The sequence below is a fragment of the Lithobates pipiens genome, unplaced genomic scaffold (genome assembly GCF_037356315.1).
Source record: "Lithobates pipiens isolate NorthernLeopardFrog02 unplaced genomic scaffold, aLitPip1_a1.2 Scaffold_22, whole genome shotgun sequence".
Lineage (NCBI taxonomy): Eukaryota > Metazoa > Chordata > Amphibia > Anura > Ranidae > Lithobates > Lithobates pipiens.
The window spans coordinates 257,639,627-257,665,443 of NW_027507784.1; the positions used below are offsets into that span (position 1 = coordinate 257,639,627).

At 40.8% G+C, this 25,817-nt stretch overlaps 1 protein-coding gene across 2 annotated transcripts in view; it reads left to right on the top strand.

Annotated features, from left to right (window-relative positions):
- REXO5 (RNA exonuclease 5) overlaps positions 1-25,817 on the top strand; it is an 86,926-nt gene that overhangs the window by 28,603 nt on the left and 32,506 nt on the right. For both annotated transcript variants that reach the window (XM_077448984.1, XM_077448983.1), the window contains exons 8-14: positions 1,601-1,716; positions 5,578-5,716; positions 5,796-5,890; positions 7,380-7,482; positions 12,865-12,998; positions 22,028-22,148; positions 24,982-25,086. In XM_077448984.1, the coding sequence (XP_077305110.1) occupies positions 1,601-1,716; positions 5,578-5,716; positions 5,796-5,890; positions 7,380-7,482; positions 12,865-12,998; positions 22,028-22,148; positions 24,982-25,086 (813 nt within the window). The remainder of the gene's footprint in view (positions 1-1,600; positions 1,717-5,577; positions 5,717-5,795; positions 5,891-7,379; positions 7,483-12,864; positions 12,999-22,027; positions 22,149-24,981; positions 25,087-25,817) is intronic.

The following is a 25,817-nucleotide window of genomic DNA, read 5'->3' on the forward strand; positions in this document are numbered from 1 at the left end:
TTATCGAGATCATAAATAGGGCAGTGGAAGTCCTTTGGACTCTGCCATTATAGCCAGACCTTCTTGTACAAGGTCCAGTATTTCATCCTACTTTACGGACAAGGAGTTTAACAGGTTTGGCTGTTGAATCCCACTCTATAAAATATCGTGGGTGATCTCCTTCAGTAGTGTCTAGGACTAATGCCAGGAAGCCAGCTTCCAGAATCACTTACTATAGAATCTGGAAGGCATAGGTTTCTTGGTATGGATCCAGGGCTTGGCACCCCAGGAGGTATGTCAGTAGGCAGGATTCCTGCATATGGGATCTGAAATGAAGCTGGCTTTGACTTATCTCAAGAGCCAGAGCCAGATCCAGGCCGTGTCGATGTCTTTTACTATGGCCTCTTGCTTTCCACTCTTGGTGCGTAGCTTATTCAGGTGGTAACATGGTTTATTCCCCTATCAAGGCACCTTTTAAATCCTTAGGATTTAAAATTGGTCTTTTCGGCTTTGCTGAATCAGCCGTTTGAACCTTACGATAAATTCTCTTGGTTCTTTGACAAGAAAGATAATCTTTTTTGCTTGCCATTTCTTCTGCTATAAGAGTATCGGAACTAACGGCTCTGTCTTGTAAGAGCCATATTTCATCGTGCATAAGGATGAGGTGGTTTTATGTACTCATCCTGAATTCTTACCAAAAGTGGTAACAGGTTTTCATTTAAACCAAGCTATTGCAGACGTTTATCCGATTTTATCAAATCGATATTAAAGGTCATGAGGATATTGCCTCCTGTTTCCTTGATTCTGTCTCGCCCCCTTCAGTTGCCATTGCTATGGGACATCCCACATAGTTATTACTATGGCTCTGTGTTCCCTGATGTAAGAAAAAAAAATAGGATTTTTAAAACGGCTTACCTGTAAAATCTTTTTCTTTGATGTACATCAGGGGACACAGAGGTCCCTCCCTTCTTCTTTTTATACACTTTGATTGCTTGCCTACAAAACTGAGGACTCACAGTAATGGGAGGGGTTATATGGGGGAAGTGCACTCCTTAAGGGGCATGCCAGTGTCCAGCACCTGATACGCTGATATAACCCACATAGTTATTACTATGGCGCTGTGTCCCCTGATGTACATCAAAGAAAAATATTTTACAGGTAAGCTGTTTTAAAAATCCTATTTTTCCCTTTATTTTGACCTGGTAATTCTGCCAGTAACACACTTTCTGTCCTTGGGTGACCACGCTTACTCACTGCACTGTATCTATGGAGGTGCAACCCATACCCTTAGGCTGCTGTCTTAATGTGGACTACAAACCCCTTCCTCTCTTCTCATCTCAATTATATAGGGAGGATGGGTTTTGTTTTCTACAGAAGGTAGCTGGAAATGCTGTTAACTTTGAGATTTCAGTTCAGTACACAGAAAATTACATGGATACTGAATTTCTATTAGGATATACAGAATTTTTTTTCTGCCCCTGAAAACTATTGCCCTTGAAAACTATTGCAGCCATTACATCTAAGGTCTGCTAACCTGGAATATATGAACTTTTCGTTCTTGGGTTTAGTAACTTTAAGAGACATTTTTCTGAAACTGACATATGACTAACTCTATTTGCAGTGTTTGACTACTCAAGGGAGCGAGCTGACCAGAGTCTCCTTGGTGGATGCCGGTGGTTGCTGTGTTATGGATGAATTAGTAGTGCCTGACAATCCCATTAAAAACTACCTAACCAGGTATTTTTATTTGCCAGACGATCTCTAAACTTATATTACAATAAGTAGCTAAAATAATTCCTAGTTATAGTCCAAAAAAAAAAAAAAAAAAATATATATATATATATATATATATATATATATATATATATATATATATATATATATATATATATTTATTTATTTATTATTATTTATGCAGTTTATTGTATTGGGTAGCCTGAAATCCAAAAATATGGAATATAAAAAATTGAGTCATTGTGCTGGACACATTTTGAATCCTCAAATTAACCACCATTTTCAGATATAATAGCAGAACACTCATAGCACTCTTTTTACAATGAAAATTCTGAATGTTTTTCTGTCACTGTTGCAGATGTTCCTACTAGTGTTGTGGTCATAGGCATGCGCAGAGGGAGTTCCAGGTTTGCCTTGGCACACCCTAAGCACTATGTGCAGTGCTAAATCCCCCCCCCCCTACCGCCCGTGCTCCCCAACACCTTCCTTGTTGACCCCTCACTCTGCAGTGCCGCTGGCTTCCCTCTTCTTCTCTCCTCTCCCCCCAGCTGCTGAGAGGGATGTTTCAGGATGGAGAGCAGGAGAAGGGGCAAGAAAATATGTAATTTACCAACCCTTCCTTTTCTAAATGAACACAGTGAACACACTTGCTCATTGTGTCCATTAATAACTGACACATAGTAAACTGTGCTTACTATGCTCCAGTTTTTAAATAAACAGGAAGCCACTCAGCACAGAGCACTTCCCATACATCCACTGCCCTGTGCCGCTGAAACTGCAGAGAAAGGTATGTGTGTTTGAGCTTTGGGGTGTACACTCTAATGCGCTAGGCTGCGCACACCTATTGTCTCGGTTGTACGTTGCTTTGCTTTCTCCTTTCTGAATCCCAAATCCGTTTGATGAATGTTATGTTATAGGTGCTTTTTCTAAATAAGTATTGTAAAATATATACTTTTCTTTCTTGCCCATTGAGAACACAGGAAGTCTTTGGGTTATACTATTTTTTGGACACTGGCAAACATAAAAAATGTAGGCCGATCCAGGATACCCTCTTCTGCTACTAGGGTACCTCAGTTTTTGCTACTGTCCTAGGAGGATGGACATCTTTATTTCAGCTCTACTTTGTAAAAGACTAAGGCCCCTTTCACACTGTCGATCCGTTCAGGCCCGCCTGTCAGTTTTTCAGGTGGACCTGAACGGATGCTCCATAGAGCTCTATGGAGCATCGGATGTCAGCGGTGACATGTCCGCTGACATTCGACCCGCTCCGATCCGAAAAAGTGTGACGGAGGAAAAAGCTATTTTTCCATCCGTCTGCGGATCGGATCGGGTGACGACGGACACTGCGGTCCGTAGTCATCTGATCTCCCATAGGGGAGAGCAGCGCTGTGACAGGTCTGTCCCTGCGCAGTGTGCAGAGACGGACCTGTCATCTTCCTGCTCAGCGGGGATCGACGGAGTGATCCCCGCTGAGCAAACGGATATCCACGGGGCGGATCAGCACTGATCCGCCCCGTGTGAAAGGACCCTAACTTATTTTTTTCTAGAATCCTGTTTTTTGTTCTTCAATTTTTTTCAATTTCAATTTATTTCTTAAATCAGTACTCATCTCTGCATCTCTGCTGGAGCTTTGTCTCATTGATTGCAGTTATCCTGCGTTGTTGTGTTTAGCCTTGATTTTAGAGTATCATGTCTAGACCCCGCTAGGCTGAAAGTTGCAAGTAAACCCTAAAGTGACCTTTGGGCACTGGGTTCTGCATAAAGTGCTTTCCATACTTTCTGGTTAAAGTTATCTGCAGAGTGCTTTCCAGGTTCAGAGCCACTGGGTTTGCTACAAAGTTTGCCGGTCTGTGATGCGAATTAATTAGGTCTCCTTTTATTCCCCATTATGACAGGCTTTGCTGCATAAGTTACGCTGTGGGGCTTAGTGTTGGCATCATCCATTGGATGGTATGTAACGCACAAGCTCTGCTCTCTCTTTCCTGCCATGTACGGTGAGGGAAAAAAGTATTTGATCCCTGCTGATTTTGTACGTTTGCCCACTGACAAAAAAATGATCATTCTATAACTTTAAAGCGGGAGTCCGCCGGGACTCCCCGTTTTTTTTTTTTTTTAAAAGCCAACAGCTACAAATACTGCAGCTGCTGACTTTTAAAATAGTGACACTTACCTGTCCAGCGCACCCGCGATGTCGGCACCCGAAGCCGATCTCTAGATCGGTACTCGGGTGCTGCCGCCGCCATCTTGGGTATGGGAATCAGGAAATGGAGCCTTTCGGCTTCATTTCCCGGTTCCCTACTGCGCATGCGCGAGTAGCGCTGCGCAATAAGGACGGTCCCCGCTGCCTCTGGGATCTGTGTGTTTCCCAGCAGGCAGCGGGGCACTTGCGGAAGGGGGCGGGCACTTGCGGAAAGGGGCGTAATCTACGCCCCTTTCCGCAGAGAGCTATCCCGGAAGTGGGTGCAGTTACCTGGATTATCCAGGTAACTGCACCCCCCCTCCCCCCTGAAAGGTGCCAATTGTGGCGCCGGAGGGGGGGAGGATTCCGATGAGCGGAAGGTCCATTTTAGGGTGGACCTCCGCTTTAATGGTAGGTTTATTTTCACAGTGAGAGACAGAAGAACAAAAAAAAATCCAGAAAAGCACATTTAAAAAAAATTATAAATTGGATTAGCATTTTAATGAATGAAATATGTATTTGATCCCTTCGCAAAACATGACTTAGTACTTGGTGGCAAAACCCTTTTTGGCAATCACAGAGGTCAGATGTTTCTTGTAATTGTTTTCTTGGTGACTATGGTCCCAGCTGCCTTGAGATCATTGACAAGAGTATTCCGTGTAGTTTTGGGCTGATTCCTCACTGTTCTCATGATCATTGAAACCCCACGAGGTAAGATCTTGTATGGGACCCCAGACTGAGGGAGATTGACAGTTATTGTGTTTCTTCCACTTGCGAATAATCGCACCAACTGTTGTCACCCTCTCACCAAGCTGCTTGGCGATAGTCTTGTAGCCCATTTTAGCCTTGTGTAGGTCTACAATCTTGTCCCTGACATCCTTGGACAGCTCTTTGGTCTTGGCCATGTTGGAGAGATTGGAATCTGATTTTGTGGACAGATATCTTTTATACAGGTAACAAGCTGAGATCAGGAGCACTCCCTTTAAGAGAGTGCTCCTAATCTCAGCGTGTTGCCTGTATAGAAGAGCTAATTTTTTTTTTCTTCCTTGTCAATAAAAAAAGTTTTCACTCAAAAAACAAAACTGAAGTATCCTGGTAGTGGGAGGGGTTGTCCTGGGCTGGCCATGTTGATAAATTTCATTTCATAAAAACATTTAAAAATCAAATGATCATCACAAAAAAGGGATAAGGCTATCGTTAATAAATGTGTTATATTTAATATGTGTCTTAATCACAGTAATGCTTTCTAAACACACTGATGCAGTGCAACTGTGTTTATAAGAAAAGTCCTGTATTCTTTCCTAAATGCACACTATATAACTGGATGCTAATATTTATAGGTAATGTTGATCCAGGGAATATCCGGTTGACTCATGGGGGGGATCAGGAAGGATTTTTTTCTCCCGCTGGAACAAAATCGATCATTTTATTGTGTTTTTTTTTTTTTTTTTTTTTTTGCTGCCTTCCTCTGAATCAGTTGTGGGTTTTGGATAGTGTATATAGAGGTTTTTTTATTTGTATGTGTTGGGTTTTTGGTTGAACTGGATGGACTTGTTTCCTATTTTAACCAGATTAACTACAGTATGTAACTATGTACGGTACCTGCTCATTATGATTCTTGATTTGTTTCTATAATGGTAACCATGGGTACACTTTTTCATAAACCAGATGTTTGTGTCATACAGGTTCTCTGGGATTACAAAAAAGATGCTTCTTCCAGTAAAAACAAAGTTAAAGAATGTCCAGGAAAAACTGAAAGAGATTCTACCCAAAGATGCTGTATTGGTGGGTCACTCCTTAAACAATGACCTCCGAGCTTTGCAGGTAAATGTTGATTGAAGGTAGCTAATATATGAAGATCTTGTGTAATTCACCATTTGTAATGCTCATTGTGTTTTTACAGATGATACATCCAAATGTTATCGACACATCACTACTTTTTGCTCGAGATTTTGGAAGGAAGTTTAGATTAAAATTCCTGGCCCAAGCAGTATTACAGTATGTACTTGTATCTAGATTTATTAGACAATTCCCTCTGTTGTGTTTTCTAATTTAGCTTTGAATATAAGAATCGATGTGTTCTTTATTTCACTTTAAATAGCACTTAGGGCCGGTTCACACTGCAGGCGATGCGAGGCGACACCGACTTGCCTCGCCGCGACCTGCCGCGACCTCAGCGGCAACTTGCAGATGACTTCTGTATAGAAGTCAATGCAAGTCACCCCGAGGTCGCCCGAAAGTAGTACAGGAACCTTTTTTCTGAGTCGGAGCGACTCGAGTCGCTCATCTCAGAACGGTTCCATTGTACAGAACGGGGGCGACTTGCCAGAGCGCGGCGAGGCGAGTCGTGTCGCCTCGCATCGCCCGCAGTGTGAACCGGCTCTAAGAATTTAGAGATTACCTTTTATTTAAAGTACATTTGTCAGAAGTGTGGGTAATTTAAAAGAAAGCATAAAAAGCTTACTCTATTTCAACATTACTAATACAAGATTTTGTGTCAGTGATTATTAATACTTAATGTAATGAATGTCACTTTAGTACTTGATGGTTTTTGTCATGTTATCACATAATATTCTCATCAAAACATTCAGGTCATACTCGAAAATATTTCATAGGCATGGATTTGGATTTAATTTTTCATACTAAATTTACCTCTGAATGCCTTTCTTTCTCCTGGTTTTATTTTTTATATATATATTTTTTTTATTTTATCTGATGAAAACTATTTAAATGACTCTATTTCTAATTTCCGAATTGGACACCTTGTGAAACCTCACAGTTAACTCCAGCCAAAAGGTAGAGGAATTTTAGCACATAAAAACCGATGGGTTGGCCTTTAGAGTTGACATTTCCATATATAACACCAACAAAAATCTATAATATACATGTGATAACATTTGTCGATGAATGTAAGAAAATCTTTACCGAATTGCAAACAAAACTTTCAAAAGTTAGTAAGCAAAGATATGGCAATTAAAATCTATGCATTGGTAAACTGACACATTCTCTGGATTTGCTGGATATTTTGACAAATAGGGGTTGATTTACTAATAGCAAATAGGCTGTTCATTTTTAAAGCTGTTCGCTTGGTGAATGTGGTGACTTTTCAAAGAATACCCAATCCTATGCAAAAAAATAAAAATAAAAATCTTTGCTTGCACATTGGATTGAATAATGGAAGCAAGAGTTTCTTCTCATCACTAAAGCTTAGGGAAATTCTCTTGCAAATTGAACAGCCAATTTGCCTTTAGTAACTTTACACTCATAAACTTTTTCCTTTTTGATTTTTTTCAGTTGAAATAGCTCTTGCTTGTGCCAGGTTTACTTTAATTGAACCAATGCTGACCATGTTAAACAAAATTGTCATAGGACAAGGTATAGTAGACAAGGAGCGTAACAGAATGTGGACATCAAGTATGTGTGGTAATGGCAGCTTAGGTGTAAAGAATACAGACTGTACTTCTGTTTAATCTCATTGTATTCACAGGAGCGACATTCAGAGTGAAGATTTAGTTGGTCACAGGCCCTCAGAGGATGCTGTTGCTGCTTTGAAATTGGCGCAGTATTTTATTGAGTTTGGTCCAGAGAAGGTATATGGCTTTTTTTAAATGTCCCTTTATTTTTCAGTAGTATGCCCAAAGGTTTGAACCCTAGTGCACTGCCATCACAACCTCTGCAATGTTAAAAGAGCACCTATACCAGTAAATGACACTACTCGCCCACCAACTTACATACTACTAATCACTGACTTATTCAAAAACACTTTTTCTTTAATCGTACATCACGGGACACAGCGCCATAGTAATTACTATGTGGGTTATAGTCCACCTTTTCACTATGCGTTTGAGGGAGGCAACACACACAGCCCATTCACTGGATACACATACACATAAGAACACCATACTTGCAAACCTCCCCCCACATGTGGAATGTGTTGTGGCAGTCGAGCATGCCATGTGGGTGTTTTTCTGGCTTGGATGGGGTCCCTTGCCTCAGCTCCGGAACAGACAACCGTTTGGGGTCCCATCTTCCTCGCTGCCAGCCAAGTACAGTGTTATAGCTGACCATTTACTTCTGTACCCAACTCCTGATGAATGGCAGATAGCCATGAAACATGTCACGTTTCCATGGGGTGCTCAGTCAAGCCTGGCTTACTACCTATTATTACCTATTATGGCCCATATACATCTTTTATAAATTTAAAATTCATTGAGTAGTTTGTAACCACTCATGTATGTGCATCTATCTTATAGCAGCTCTGTTGCATATGGGTTACCAATTACTGTTAATAGGAAATAACTTGTATTAAACTCTATCATTACACAATATCTCTTATGTGCTGCCAAGTTGACATATATGTATTTATTAAATTTTTTGGCATGTGTATGTGCAAATATATGAAAATACTTTTTTTACCTGTTTTATATTATTGTTATAAATAAATAATGTTTAACAACCACTCTACCTCTACAAGTCAATTGCCTCATTTAAAGTCCCACATCCCCCCTCTTTTGATTACGTAATCGTACTCGGGATGAAGGTACATATAATGAGCCTCATTTAAAGTCCCAAACTCCCCCCCCCCCTTTTTTTTTTTTGATATAGTCCATCTTCAGGTACTGGACAGTGGCACAACATAAATAGGAAGTTGCCTCCCTATACTGGGAGCAAACCCTTTTGGAATACGTTGCTTAAATGTATGTCCAGTCAAAAAAGTTTTCAATAGAATAAGGTAGGGTTAGAACCCCTGCCAGGTTTTTATTGCTAGCCAGGGCTCCTATTGATAGATTATTTTTTCTTTTCTTTCCACGGTGTCTCATCCAACAGGAAGTGAGGAAATTGTTTCAATAGCAACGCAGAGAGAAAATAAAATGATTTTCTTTAATAGAGTAGGGGAAGGCTACAAACCTTGTAATGTGATTTTTTTTTTTTTTTTTTTTTTTCTTTGTGCTTTTTGCAGGCTTTCTTACATTTCCTGTCTGGTGAAACTGTTGTCACCTGGACAGACAGAATTGAGGGGAAATCTCTTTAACGGAGCTCTGGATAGTAGTAAAAACGGCATTAGTTGTTATACTTCCTGACCAGAACCTGAAAAATAATTGCCAGTGAGCTGCACTTTCAGGAAGTCCTTATCCATTTAAGACATTACAGCCTTCAAAAATTGCCACAGTAGTGTACCTACACATAATTTTGGGCTACATCAGTATGTTTCCACTAAGGTAGCCATCACTAAATTAACCATGTTTTCTTACGAGGCAGTCCTATGTATACATCTTGGACTCCATTAGTTACACTAAACTCCAAATAAAAAATGATGTATTCTTAACTCAAAAATACCTTCTATTGCGCTCAGTCTTCTCCAAACTATTATTATAATATTTTTTTTTTTTTGCTGCTGGGTTATCTGACTTCCTGTTAGATTATGGCTACATTCATTCTCCATATTACCACTGTATGTAGGAATGTAGCCACTCCCTCTTTCTCGCTCTTGAGATAGACAGACAAAGTACTAGGCACTATGGGATGTGTAGTGTGCATTGACCCCCACTAACGTTCATTGCTTGTTCCAATCAAATGGAACTGATGAGGAAAGGGAGAGGTTTAGGAACTCACAGAAGACTTTAGAAGGCAGAAAAACACTGAAATTTCATGAAAAATAGATTACAGGATATGATGAAGTAGTGGATGTGTATGGATTATTTTTGTAGAATAAGGATATTGTTTTGTGTCCCTTTACGTAGCAGTAAGAACATTGGTTTGTAGAATTTCATTTATTTTATAAGTACAGTAATGGAAAATGGATACCAGAAGCCTGTAAAAAGTCATAATTTCCTTGCCACCATACAGACAATGTAAATTAAAGTATTTATTAATTCTTAACAAGCAAGCAAAGTAATTGTAAAACCAGCCTTCACCCCCCCCCCCCCCAGCTGCATGTACTGTGAAGTAATTATTAGAGATCTTAAAAATCAAGGTAAAGACTAAATTAGGAGGGCTGACAAGATGTCAAGTTTATGGCGCAAGAGAAAGTTACAGGGAAATAGCTAAGGTTTCTGTTGTAAACGTAAGATGCATTTCTCAACAATACCTATAGCTACAGAGGTCAGTTGGGGGATTGTTTTATTGTGCTTTTACTGCTTGTTCATAAAGTATAGCTAAAGCAGCCCTCAAATTTTTCACTCGCCTAATCGCATTGTGCGAGTGGAAAATGAGGGCTGGCGAGTGTGGGCTGCTTGGGAGCTGGGGGGCGAGCACCTCCGGCAGCCAGGGTTGAATGGGAGCTCTTCTGTCAGTGATCGCTCAGAGGAAGAGCAAAGAGAGAGTCGGCCGGATCATCAGAGCGCGGAACATCAATGTACAGTGCCTTGCAAAAGTATATCTCCCTTGGCATTTTTCGTGTTTTGTTGCCTCACAACCTGGAATTAACATGGATTGTTTGAGGATTTGCATCATTTCATTTACAGAACAAGCGCACAATGTTGAAGATTTTTATTTTTTATTTTTATTGTGAAAACGTCAATGTGCATAACTATTCACCCCCCTAAAGTCAATACTTTGTAGAGCCACCTTTTGTTGCTATCACAGCTCCAAATCGCTCTGGATAAGTCTCTATGAGCTTGCCACATCTTACCACTGGAATTGTTGTCCATTCCTCCTTGCAAAACTGCTCAAGCTCCTTCAAGTTGGCCTTCACATGGCTTTCTTCTGACCACTCTGCCATAAATCCCAGTCACCGTCATTCAAATTTCAGACCTCCATCTACCAGTTTTCAGTATAAACCATTGGGTTAAAATTACCTGTGAAACCCCATGGCCTAAGATCCAAGGTCCTAGGTGTTATTAAAAGGTTCACCGTCGCCTATTGTTTTTCATTATTTATTTTTTAATTAAATACAATGAAACAGGAGAAATGGGACTAATTGGTAAAGGTCAGAGGTGGAAACTCTAGTAGAATGGAAAACAGTCTTCTATTTGTCCTTTTTGATCATGGTGTCTCATTAATGCCAAATGCTTAAAGGCTAACTTAACATTTAAGGGGGGCAAGAGGTATACTCAACTGTGGGGTTTTACTGTCCCCCCAACCACTAGTGTAAACAAGTCTTAACATAATTACAAAGATATGGGCAAGGAGCTGGAGGAAGAATTTGGAAAAGCCTTACATTCCAATGATCGTAGGTGCAATGCTTTACTGACTACTGTGGAAAAACAAAAAAACTAAAAAAACAAATGCACATTTTTTTTCCTGCAAAAAATATGTGCATTTATTATTTTATTCTTATGGGGGAACATAGCCTTTAATTTCCCCAACATATGGGTTTAGATGCCAACCCTGGCTAATCACCACTAAGCCCACGTACACGCGGTCGGAGATTTTGGCAACCAAATCCGTCGGATTTAGTCCGACGGATTGTGTCCGAAACTGTTGCATACACACGGTCGGACTAAGTTGTCGAAAAATCAGATCTTTCAGAACGTGATGACGTAATTTCGTTACGATGGGACTAGATTCAGGCTAGTAGCCAATAGCTTTGATGTAGGAATTTGATCTGAGCATGCGTGGCACTTGGTCCGATCAAAATTCTCTACACATGATCGGATTACGTCTGACCGGCCCAGTTGGTCGGGAAATATTTCCAACATGTTGGAAAATTGGGTCCGACGGAGATTCGGACGGAATCAGTCCGATGCATACCACACACAGTCGGATTATCTGACGACACGGTCCGATAAGACGCATTCCAACGGATTCTCCGTGTGTATGCGGCATAATAAGGGAGCTCTTGTTGGCTAGGCAGGTGGAAACCTAGTAGGTTAGCCCCAGAAGTCGTGGAATTCAGCCCAAGGTAATAGTTCAGAAGGAGGCAGGATTTTAATTAAAAGTTTTTAAATGGTTGTCAGGTTCAGGTTACAGGTTACTTAGTAGGTGAGGTTGAAACAAGTCCATCAAGTCCAACCTATGTGTGTGATTATTTGTCAGTATTACATTGTATATTCCTGTATGTTGTGGTCGTTCAGGTGCTTATCCAATCGTTTTTGAAACTATGGATGCTCCCCGCTGAGACCAACGCCCGTGGAAGGGAATTCCACATCTTGCCGCTCTTGCAGTAAAGAACCCTCTATGTAGTTTTTAAGGTGAAACCTCGCTTCTTCTAATTTTAATGAGTGGTCGCATGTCTTGGTAAACTCCCTTCCACAGAAAAGTTTTTTATCCCTATTGTGGGGTCACCAGTACGATATTTGTAATTTGAAATCATATCCCCTCTCAAGCTTCTTTTCTCCAGAGAGAATAAGTTCAGTGCTCGCAACCTTTCCTCATAACTAATATCCTCCAGAACCTTTAATTGCGTGGTTGCCCTTCTTTGTACTCGCTCCATTTCCAGTACATCCTTCTTGAGGACTGGTGCCCAGAACTTGACGGCATACTCCAGGTGCGGCCGGACCAGAGTCTTGTAGAGTGGGAGAATTATCGTTTTATCTCTGGAGTTGATCCCCTTTTTGATGCCAATATTCTGTTTGCTTTGTTAGCAGCAGTTTGGCATTGCATGCCTTTGCCGAGGCTATCATCTACTAGGACCCTCAGGTCCTTTTCCATCCTAGATTACCCCAGAGGTTCTCCCCTCAGTGAGCAGATTGCATTCATATTTTTGCCACCCAAATGTTACATTTTTCTACACCTCATTTGCCATGTAGTTGCCCACCCCATTAATTTGTTCAGATCTTTTTGCAAGGTTTCCACATCCTGCAGAGAAGGTATTTCCCTGCTTAGCTTGGTATCGTCCGCAAATGGGTAATTTATGATCAAGTTAAATAGGATTGGTCCCAGCATAGAACCCTGGGGGATAGGTAATATGGGATTGTGGCATATGCTATGCAATATCACTATTTTATGTGTATACTGGTGTGCAGTTTTATGGTTGCCTGATGTACTAATAGGTATGTCATTTTGTTTTCTCTTTTTTATTTTTTTTTCAGGTAGCTCATCTTAATCTGGAATCAATGTTTAAAGATGCAAATAATGTATTTAACACAGAATGTGATAAGATCTCAGAGATCAAAGAGAATGGGCTTGCTCCTCATCTGCAATCACAGCACACAGATAAAAGCAGGTAAAATCATGGCATATGAATAAGAGTGGATGAAGCAAAACTGTCTGAATTTCCATTACCAAGTAGAGCTCAGCTGATTTTTATATATATATATATATATATATATATATACACTACATCCCAGTCTTAGCCCGTAGGGTTCAATATTGCACTGGCCCACCCTTTGCAGCTATAAGAGCTTCAACTCTTCTGAGAAGGTTGTTCACAAGGTTTAGGAGTGTGTCTATGGGAATCTTTGACCATTCTTCCAGGAGCTCATTTGTGAGGTCAGGCACTGATGTAGATGAGAAGGCCTGGCTTGCAGTCTCCACTGTATTTTATCCCAAAGGTGTTTTATCGGGTTGTGGCCAGCACTCTGTGCAGGCCAGTCAAGTTCCTCCACCCCAAACTCACTCATCCATGTCTTTATGGACCTTGTTTGTGCACTGGTGCGCAGTCATGTTGGAACAGGAAGGGGCCATCCCCAACCTGTTCCCACAAAGTTGGGAGCATGAAATTGTCCAAAATGTATTGGTATGCTAATGCCTTAAGATTTCCCTTCACTGGAACTAAGGGATCAAGCCCACCCCCTGAAAAACAACCCGGCACCATAATCCCCTCTCCACCAAATGGTTAGGACCAGTGCACAAAGCAAGGACCATAAAGACATGGATGGGGGAGTTTGGGGTGGAGGAACTTGACTGGCCTGAACAGAGTTCTGACCTCAACCCAATAGAACACCACCTTTGTGTTGAATTAGAGCGGAGACTGCAAGCCAGGCCTTTTCATACAACATAAGTGCCTGACCTCGCAAGTGCGCTTCTGGAAGAATGGTCAAACATTCCCATAGACACACTCCTAAACCTTGAGGACAGCCTTCCCAGAAGAGTTGAAGCGGTTCTAAAAGCACAGAGTGGGCCAACTCAATATTGAACCCTATGGACTAAGACTGGGATGCCATTAAAATTCATGTGCGTGTAAAGGCAGGTGTCCCAATACTATTGGTAATCTAGTGTGTGTGTGTATGTATGTATGTATGTATATATATTATATTGTCAGCGCTATATAAATCCTGTATAGTAATAAAATATATACCATATATAGTCTGGTATTGCAGGAATGTATGCATTCTCCTTTTAAAACAGCAGGTGGCAGTCTAGTCTGTTTTTCACATATTCAATTATTTTGACTGTAGTATTGGGACACCTGCCTTTACACACGCATGAATTTTAATGGCATCCCAGTCTTAGTCCATAGGGTTGAATATTGAGTTGGCCCACTCTGTGCATTTATAACCGCTGTGCCTAACAGTTTAATAGAATTCAATGGAGTTGAGTTACTAAGAGTAACTAGACTGTTCACTTTGCTGGGGAAGTTGTACTTTGGAAGGGAATTTTTTTCCAGAGCTTAGTGAATGAGGCGAGACTCTGCTGACTTCTTTAACCACCCTGTCGGTATGATTATGTCCGATTTTTTGCGTCTCAAAGCGGTACAATTGTTTTGCATTGAAATTTGGCGTTTTATATTGTAGGCCTGTAATTTTTAGCAATAACACACTGAAAACTGTCCAAAGAGTCTAGTAGACATCCCGGGTATGATAAAGTTTGAAACACAAAATCATAAATTATAATATAATAAATAATTATAAAAAATAATACTATAATAATAATAAAATTAATTTCCCCACGATTCACTATCGCTCAATTCTGCAAGTGTTCTAATTTAATATCACTGTTTTCTAGCTGCTCTAAAACCACTTTTGACATAAAGGGACACTTTTTAGTTGCTATGGACAACCTCCAGTTTCCAGGTAGAAAGAACAGTATATATAATATAAAACTGCATGCCACTGGACAAAGCACTAGGGACAAAAGGGATGTGAAATTATTTCATACACTAATGTAATCTGTAAGATTACAGTGTACTGTATGTGTTATGAATTTTTGAATTTGCTGCTGGGCTCCACCCCCGTGCATCGCAACGCTTGCAGAGAACAGAGCCCGGAACAGAGGCATCGGGCGGAGGGCAGAGCCCGTGGACACAGCGGGGGGGGGGGGACACATCGTAGGATCCTGGGGACAAAATAAGTAACCTGCACCAGAATCCTGCAATGCAATCCTGAGTGTGGCTCGGGGGTTACCACTAATGGTACTGAAATTTAACCCCGAGCCACACTCTGGAAACCCGCCAGGGAGGTTAATCCAACCATGTGCAAGCAAAAATGCAATTATTTTTATTTTCCTTGCACATGGATGTGGGTTTGGGTATTATTGGCAAAGTGATATTACACCTTGAAAAGTAAACAGCCTATTTATCTTTATTAAATCAAATCCAGTGAATTGCTTTAGTATTACCCTAGTGACTCATGCTGTATGAGATCATTATATCCATGGTTTAACCACTTGACCACTGGCCACTTAAACACCCTTAATAACCAGACCAATTTTCAGCTTTCGGTGCTCTCACATTTTGAATGACAATTACTCAGTCATGCAACACTGGACCTATATGAATTTTTTTTCCTTTTTTTCACACAAATGGAGCTTTCTTTTGGTGGTATTTAATCACCGCTCGGTTTTTTATTTTTTGTGCTATAAAACAAAAAATACAGAAAATTCTGTAAAAAAATGAATTTTTCTTTGTTTCTGTTATAAAATTTAGCAGATTAGTAATTTTTTCTTCATAAATTTTGGCCAAAATTTATACCACTACATATCTTTGGTAAAAATAAGTACAAATTGGTGGATATTATTTGGTCTTTGTGAAAGTTATAGAGTCCACAAGCTATGGTGCCAATATCTGAAAATTGATCACACCTGAAGTACTGACGGCCTATTTCAATTCTTGAGACCCTAACATGCCAGAAAAGTACAAATACCCCCCAAATGACCCCTTTTTGGAAAGAAGACATTCCAAGGTATTTAGTAAGAGGCATGATGAGTTTTTTTTCCCCACAATTCTTTGCAAAATCAAGATTTTTTTTTTACTTTTTTTTTTCACAAAATTGTCATAGTATCAGTTTATTTCTCACACACAGCATATGCATACCACAAATTACACCCCAAAACACATTCTGCTATTACTCCCGAGTACGGCGATACCACATGTCTGAGACTTTTACACAGTGTGGCCACATACAGAGGCCCAACATTCAGGGAGCGCTATCAGGCGTTCTGGAGCACCCTGGACAATTCTGACATTTCTCTCCTACATGTAAAAATCATCATTTATTTGCTAGAAAATTACATAGAATCCCAAAACATTATATATGTTTTTTTTTAGCAAACACCCTGGAGAATACAATGGTGGTCGTTGCAACTTTTTATCTCGCACAGTATTTGAAACGCAGCAATTTTTTGAATGCTTTTTTTTTGGAAAAAAAACAGTTTTGTGCTTAAAAAACAAAAACACAGTAAAGTTAGCCCAATTTTTGCATAATGTGAAAGATGAAGTTACGCTGAGTAAATAGATACCTAACATGTCACTCTTCAAAATTGCACACGCTCGTGGAATGGCGCCAAACGTCGCTACTTAAAAATCCCCATAGGCGACGATTACATTTTTTTTACTGGTTATATGTTTTGAGTTACAGAGGAGGTCTAGGGCTAGAATTATTGCTCTCGCTCTAACGTTTGCAGCGATAACTCACATGTGTGGTTTGAACACCGTTTTCATATGTGAGCGGGACTTACGTATGCGTTCGCTTCTGCATGCGAGCACATTGGGACAGGGGCGCTTTAAAAAATAAAAATAAAATTTATTGTTCATTTTACTTTATTTATTTTAGTTTGACATTTAAACATCCCTTGTAATATGAATATGGCATGACAGGTCCTCTTTACAGTGAGATATGGGATCAATAAGACCCCGCATCTCACCTCTAAGCTGGGAAGCCTGAAAAAAAAGTAAAAATAAAAGATTCTGGCTTTGATCGTATTGGCGAGTCGGTAGAAGCACCGGAGGGCGGCGGGAGGGGGGGGGGGGATGTCTATGGCTGGGTATTGCAGGGTATCACCGACTATGGCTGGGTATCTCAGAGTATGGCGTTGCAGAGCATTGCAGGATATTGGCGGGTGTTGCAGAGCATTGCAGAGTGTTGCAGGGTATTGGTGGGTGTTGCAGGGTATTGGTGGGTGTTGCAGGGTATTGGTGGGTGTTGCAGGCTATTGGCGGGTGTTGCAGGGTATTGGCAGGTGTTGCAGAGCATTGCAGAGTGTTGCAGGGTATTGGCAGGTGTTGCAGGGTATTGGCGGGTGTTGCCGAGTGTTGCAGGGTATTGGCGGGTGTTGCAGGGTATTGGCGGGTGTTAACCCCCAACATTGGTGTCAATGGCCACAATAATAACCCCCAGCATAGGTGTCAGTACTATCGACCGCCATCCCCAGAGAGTTTGAGTGCCTGACACCCTGCTGCCACTAATGTGTGCCTAGCCATTCTCTGTTTTGCATCACAAACATTCTATGAAACGAACACATTGTAAACTCTGGTACATGAGCATGCTAAGCTCTGTTAAGTGCAACACCAGCACTAGACTGACCCAGGGATTGTGGGATATGAAGTTTCTTCACAGAAAGTGTCAGTTCTCAGACTACAGATTTTGTGCCTCAGAGTTGAAACACAAGCTATTGACAGTAATGTGAACATTTACTCTGCTATAGTATGTGTGTACCAGCCAACAAATGACAACATGAAACTACACGATCACTGCACATCCTCAATAGGTGTAAAACACAAGGTGCAGGTAGAATGGTTCATGGTGCCTTTAAATATTTATGTTTGGCAAATATTTAGCACTTAAATTTTGTGTTTTTGACAATTTGTTTACACAGACTAAAACGGGGAGATTGTTGGAGATTGTTCTGTGAATAAATGCACACAGAAATATTGTAAAACTATGAAAACATTCTGGTGTGCCACAGAACAAACTCTCTCTAGCGCAAGGTTCCTCAGACTTTCTTAAAAAAAAAAAAAAAAAAGGGGGCCAGTTTACTGTCCTTCAGACTTTAGTGGGACCGGACTGTGCCCATTTGGAGTAAACCATACCACATTTTTGGTATTAGGGGGAAATAGTTGGTGTCAGTGGGAGAAATAGTGCTCCATTTTTGGCGTCAGTGGCAGGAATAGTGCCCCATTGTTTGTTTCAGTGGCTTGGCTGGACCGCCCTGCTCACCAGCCTCTGGATTACAACTCTCATTGGTATTTTGTACATTCCTAATATATTGACTGCCCCCACACCATGAGATAAATAAAAAATTTGTCTTTCTCGAAATTATTTGACTTTATTGATTTTATCTAAACTTTTATGTAATATTTACCTCACATTTCTCTCGAATTTGGAGTATTCACTGCAAATTTGATATTTTACTTTGAATTGACTCTTTTATTATGTTTTATTATCACACACAATATAAAAATATATATAATTTCTTTATTGTACATCATTGGACAAAGAGCAGCTATAGTAATTACTATCTGGGTTATATGCCACCTATAGGTGAATGGACACTGGCACACCAAAAAGACAGGAAGTCCCTCTCCATATAACCCCTCCCATACAGAAAGTACCTCAGTTTTTTCAGTGTCTTCAAGGTGATGGTCACGGTGGATTAGGTTCTCTATGCTGAAGACGGTCCCAATTGAAGGTCCTGTTAGGACCAAGGGGCTATGCATTAGGATCCATTCTATTTGGCAAAAGAAGCTAAGATGGATGGTACCCGAGCCCCAAGGAAGAAAACGGCGAGGTACTGTCTGTAATGCAACCCTTTTGGGTGCTGGATCCGGATCCTTGGACAAATAAAAGATCCAAAGGCTTTTTCGGCAGGGTGCTGTACAGATCTAAGGGTGTAGACCCCAAAGTTTCAGGGGGGACCCGGTCCTTGAAGGTCCCTAGGAGACATGACCCGTCGTGATGGGTGAAGATTGGGTCTGGCTGAAATATTTCAGCAGTATCCTGCAGTCGGCAATGGTAAGTTTAAAAAAAGGAAATATGTATATATTCACTTTTAGATGTTGGTTGAGTAGACTGGGTGTCTTACCTGTACCTCCCCCGCTAGAGGGCAGTTGGATGCTGTATATTTTTACAAACATTACACTCTTGGTAAATACAGCAGGAAGGGGCGCAAGGGTGTCGCTGTCAGGATTAGAGGATCCTAGGCATGCTTCCGCGGTGCTATCCTCCCCTGAAAGGCCAGAAGCAACGGGCCAATCTGAACCATTACGGCTGTCATGTCAGTGGCTACCCCCGGTGCTTCAGCCTCAGAATACGTCACAAAAGACAATTTGGCATCAGCATTAGCTGGTCTGAAAGGCAAGATAGCCGGCATGATGGATTCTGTCTCCCAAGGTTGGAAAAAGCGTGAAAGATCTCCTTCCCCCTCTCTAAATCCACCGGTAATGGAGCAAGAAAGGGCAGAGGAGAGAGTCGGTCTCTGAAGAGCCTTTCTCAGCTTCCCAGAGATTAGTCCATTCTGGATTTATATTGCCTCCAGTAGAGGTTTCTGAAACCTCTTTCTCCTCATTGGGTTCTTTGTGGCCTCTGCAGAGTTCTCAAGCTTTCCCTTTGCACCCGCTGCTGGAGCAGTTAGTATATGCAGATTGGGATCATCCTGATCGTTTTTATTCCTCCTAAAAGATTTTAACTTTTGTATCCAATGGAGGAAAAATTCACCAAGAGGTGGAGTATGCCAGCTGTGGCGGCCATAGGTATCTGTCAGTCCTTAAAGGACCATTTTAAGCGGGTCATTAAGAGTTTGCCTGCTCAAGGAGAATCTGCTTGCGAGTTGGCGGACCTACCACAGGCCTTATGCTTCGCAGTGGATGCTCTTCAGGATTCTATTCAGCAAGTTTCACAGTTTTCTCTTTTGTCTGTGCACATGCACAGAATTCTATGGTTAAATAATTGGTCAGCAGTGTTCCCTTGCAAGGGCAGGTTTTCTCTTTCATGGGGAATGATTGTTCGGAGATTATTTGAATAAATATATCTAGAAAAATTCAGGGGGTAAGAGTGCACTCTTGCCTGTTAGAAGATGGAATAAGCGTCCTTCATTTAAGGTTTCTAGCACCTCGGCACCTAGTATCTCCACTTCCGGACAGTTTTGACGGCCTCCGCCGTCCGGATTAATAGGTAAGCTGCAAGGGACAGGGGCAGAAAAGGCCCTGGGTCCAGAAACCTGCCAAACCATATTCTAAGTCCACCTTATGAAGGGGCGCCCCCACTCATTCAGGTAGGGGGAAGGCTTCTACAATTTTCAGATGCCCGGGAAGAGGGGATACAGGACAGATGGGTCAATTCCACTGTGTCTCTAGGCTACAAGCTAGAATTCGGGGGGTTTCCACCATCTTGATTTCTAAAATCGAATGTTCGCACAGACCTGTTAAAGTCTTTATTCCAGGCACTGGACAATTTAGGAGTAATTGTAGAGGTACCAACAAACGAGAGGTTCAAAGGCTTCTATTCAAATCTTTTCACAGTGCCAAAACCGAATGGGGAGGTGAAGCCATTCTAGATCTCAGAGCTCTGAATCTGTTTCTAAACATTCGCTCTTTTTGCATGGAGTCAGTTTGATCAGTCGAGGAGGAGTATTTTTGGCATCAGTAGACATCAAGGATGCATATCTGCATGTGTCAATTTTCCCTCCCCACCAAAGGTTTCTTTGGGTCGCAGAAGAGGGGTGTCATTTTTTCAATTCGTGTTGTTGCACTTCAGGTTAGCCACAGCCCCTCGGGTATTCACAAAGTTTCTGGCTCCAGTATTGGCAAGGCTAACAGCTCAGGGTATAACAATAATAGGATACCTGAACGATCTATTAATCATAGGCTGCAGGCCTAGGCCTGGAATGTGGCCAAGATGGTTTATTTCTTGGAACACCTGGGTTGGGTTCTAAATCTAGAGAGGTCAGCCTTACAGCCAGTGCAAAGGCTGGAGTACTTGGGTCTGATTGTAGACACAATCCAGGAAAAGGTGTTTTTGCCTCAGACAAAAAGTCAGTGCCATAAAGGATCTTGTCCGGGTTGTGAAGGGGAAAAAGTGCTTCACATTTCTTTGTTCGAGCCTTTGTACAGGAAGTAATTCATATAACTCCGCCAGTCAGGTCAACTTTGTGTCCCTGGGATTTAAATCTGGTCTTGGCTGCTTTGCAAAAAATAGCCTTTTGCGCCTATTCGGCATATTCCTGTGATCCTTTTGACAAGAAACTTGTTTTTTTTTTTGGTCGCAGTGACCACGGCAAGGAGGATGTCAGAGTTGGCAGCTTTTTCTTGTAAAGAGCAATATTTGATTACACATTAGGCAAAGTGGTGTTGTGTCCTCATCCGGCTTTTCTGCCTAAAGTGGTGTCCAGTTTTCACTTGAACCAAGATATCATACTAGCTTATTTTTTCCCAAATCCTCGTTCTGCGGAGGAGAAATTGTTGCATTCTCTCAATGTAGTAAGTGCTGTCAGAGGCTATCTGAAGATGTCAGCTCAGATTCGTAAGACAAACTCTTTGTGCTGCCAGAAGGGCCCAGAAAGGGACAGGCAGCTTCGAAATCAACTATTTCCCAAGTTATAATTCAGGCTTATGGGTTGAAGAAAAAAGCCCCACCCTTTTGGGTGAGAGCGCACTCTACTAGGGGGAGTAAGTGCTTCATGGGCAGTGCGTCATCAAGCTTCTATGGCTCAGATTTGCAAGGCCACTACTTGGTCATCAGCAAATACATTTACTACATTTTATTAAATGGATGTGAGGCGTCAGGAGAATTCTGCATTTGGGCGAGTGTGCTGCAGGCAGCGATATAGGTCCTCACGTCTGATGGCGGTCTGCATTGTGTCTGTCTCCCTCCCTTCAGGGGCATTGCTTTAGGACGTCCCAGATATTAATTACTATGCTCTGTGTCCCGTGATGTACTCCAAGAAAATGATTTTACAGGTAAACTGCAGGAAAAATCCTATTATTGCATGCAATAACAGTTAGTGAATGGACTCTGTAGTGATCTCCCATGTAATTTTAGTTGTCATACATGTTTAATTTATTGTATTATTCTATTAGTAATATTACACATTTATTTTCAGTCTTGTGGACTCGCTGCAAAAAGTTGGACATAAGATTAGTTATGTAACCCGAAAGGATGCAGTGAACAGCCCTACCTGTTTAGCACAATTTGAGAATGTTTTGTGTGCGTCAAATGAGGAGGTGAGTGAATTGTCGTGTACTGATATCTGAGCACCAAAATAAATTAAATAGTTTTAGCTAATGCCTAGTACACACAATCACACAATGAGATTATTGGACGAACAATAGTCCATTTTTTATTTATTTTTTGCATGCTAGTCTTCATATCGAAAATGACGCGGTTACTAAAGTACGAAAACTCTTGTACCTTAGAATAAAAATTTGGAAGTTATGTATTGTATTGTATTTTCGGACGAAAACTGTACTGATTAATTGAAAATCATATAATCTGGTATTGTTTGAATAAAACAGTTTATTGTACGATCGTTTTGAAAGCGTTTTTTTTTTTTTTTTTAATACGATTTTCTGCTTGTGTGTACGGGCCTTAAGTGTACACAAATACCCATATTGGGAATACAGACCTGGCCGGTGATTATATGTGACTGATAACCATCTGTGGTAAATATTGCCTAGTTTAGCTCAAGATTTCTGATCTGCTTCTGAGCTGTTAATGTTGTTCCTCCAGTCAAATATAATGTTATGGTAATGTACAGTGTCCAAAAAAAACATATAATCTAGAGATGTACAGTGCCTTTTTCCTATTTGATTTCCAATATTACTTCAGTTTTTTCTGTTCAATAAATTTTTGTTGAAGGTCAAAAAAAGTTTTATATTACAGTACTTTCCTGGTCACCAGTGAGGAAACTTGAGACAACAGAGGTGAAAATAATGATAAACCAAGAAGGTTTCAAAAAGGCTTCTTGTAACCTCAAGGTGCTGGTGGGCTCTAACCAGGAGATACAAATCTCAATCATTATTCAGTATTCCAAGTTTGCATCAGTTAGTTTTGGGTGAGAAAAGTCCCGTGTTCACGTGTGGTAGAAGAGGTGAGGAGCTATCCTTACAGCAGTGGAAGGGAATTATGTGGGGAGGGGAAGGGGTCCAGGGAAAATAGACTAAAATATATGAGGAGGAAAGGAAATGAGAATGGACCCAGTTTGAAAGTCTTTAACCAAAATGTGTGGGTAAGTATCATTTGTTAAACTTATGTTAATTTGCTAAATTAAGATGGCTAAGCAGCATCAACCAGCACTGTGTGAAAGATGACTTTTCTCCATCTGTTAAAAACTATGGATTCAGCCAGGCCTGATTACAGACAGCCCAGTTAAACATATATTTAACAGATAAAGGTCAAGACATGGTGGTATCTCCCTGTATTTGCAGGAGATACTCCATGGTGGTATCTCCCTGTCTTTGTAGGAGATACTCCAGTGCCCTAATTCAAGTTTTATTCCCACTCGATGCTAATAGCATCACAACAACCAGTATTTGTATCCTTCTCTCTGTCCCATGACAGTGGACAGGACCAAGCCTGATCACTGAAAGTTTTTCCAAGGGGTTGGAATTTTTCTCTGTTCAACAGCAAGCTGTCTGTGGCAACGCTTTACTATCCCAGCCACTTTACAAACACATACCAAGATCAAAGAAACTTTGAGAAAAGATCAGAAAATATTTGCAGTTGGTGCTTTTTACAGGGCTCTATCTTCTGAATCAAGCCTTACCAGTTTTCATTCCTCCATCCATGGATAGTAACATTAAAGTGGTTGTATAGGCTTGTAGTTTTTTTACCTTCATGCATTATAGGAGAGAGAGGGGGTGGGACCGACCTTCATATGTGAATGGACACACAGAGCAGCGGTTCTGGATCAAGCCTGATTGGGTGCCCCCAGAGCAAGCTGCTTGCTCTGGGGGCACTTGACAGAAAGGAAGGGCCAGGAGGGCCAGCGGGAGACACGAGAAGAGGAGCATCAAGGCTTCTCTTTGCAATCCACTGCACAGAGCAGGTAAATGTAATATCACTTCTTTCTGTATTATCAAATTGAAGCCCCATGTTGTATACTTGTCATTTAGTCAGGATACGTATTAAGTAAAGAAAATTGCATTATTTTTAATATATATATATATATATATATATATATATATATATATATATATATATATATATATATTATAATGTAATGTGTGTGGTTAAGTTTTCTAAGCTGTCTTGTGTCAGTAGCATGGTGGAGAGCTGTACCATTGCTCTCATACAAAGCGCAGTGGTCCTTTACACCACTGAAAGATTACTTCATTCAACAATACTCATGCTCCTTGAGCAGCATTGTTCATTGGAGTATGCCTCGGGGGGGTTTGTTGGATCACTGGAGACATAGCCCACTGCGCTCTGTGTGAGAGTAGCAGTCCAGTTTTTTCCGTATGCTGTTGACAAAGTGCAGCTTGGTACTGTATACCCAATTATACACATACATACATGTGATAAACATAATTTAAACTAATGCAATATACTTTATTTGTTATGCAGCCTGATATTAACCCATAAACCTGTACCGTCAGTTGGGCTTCATGGCTACCTGAGCTTATTTGATAGGAGGATTGCTGTTGGCACAGCCTGGACTTGAAGTCTGGGAAACCATGCCTGTAAATAAAAAAAAAAAATTAAAAAGCCAATGTAATTTCAGAATTAAAAAATAAGGGTTTTCTTGCTAACATAAGTAAATCTTATCAAAAGTGCCCAGCTTTCCTGTGGGTCATCAGGGAAGTCACAAAAGTGAAAACATTTGCAGTAATCAAGGATATGAAAAAGGGACAAATGCTTTTTCATAGCTCAGCTGTATACTGGATTCTCTTAGCAGTGTAAACAGCTGAATAAAGATTTTATTGCTGAAGAGTAAACCTTTATTGCACGTAAAAAGCTGTTAAGGAAAGGGGATGTTTCCATTTATAACTGAAAATTCACATTTGTATAATAACCCGTTCCTCTATAATAAAAAACTTTTTTTTTTTTTTTTTTTAGGTCCTGAAAAGAGCTAATGAAGTAGTGCCTCTGTCTCCACTTACTATTGTTAATTATCAACCTGGAGACATTTTCAGCAGACACAATGTGGGCACTAATGAAAAAGTAAGTTGATGCAATGTGTAAAGTGAGGCCATTGCTGTAGCTGTCACTAGGTCCTGGTGCAGGTTGGTCCATGGCCAACATTATAGAGGTATAAAGGCATCTGTCGTTTAAAATTCTTTTATAATTAAAGAAACAAAAAGTATCTGCTCTTGTAATGGTTTAGGCTCTGAGTTGAGACTCATAGTCAACATGGAGCTTCAGGGTTCTCTTCTCACCTACTTAAGATAAAACTTCTCTGGACTATCGATGGGTATACCAGGATCCCTGATTTTGCAGTTCTGAGCTGACAGCAATGCTGGACATTTTCTAGTTTCCATTCATTTTTTGTCTGCTGCACCCAGTTTCCATTCAACCACAGCATTGTCAGTCAACCTTCTCTTGGGTTACTGTAGATCCCAACATTCACTGTCTATTCTCGTGCTCAAACATTATACTGCAGAGTTGGAAAAAGTTGTATGTGTGTATTATAGTGTTAATCACCTGATATTTGTGAAACCATTTTCAACAGATCAAGGAGTATAGTCCCCCAAACATTTCACTTCTGAGAGAGTAACTAGGAGAGCTGTGGCCGGATGCCTTTTCTGTGAGATGTAAGGGAGAGTTTCCAGCAAGAAATCAAGCACACTTGTGCTTGTACATCAGATCCTAATCAATGCAGGTGTAAAATATTGCATCTCCATAACATATAGTTTTCTACCCAACTAGTTTTAGCCTCCTTTTTTTTTGTAAAA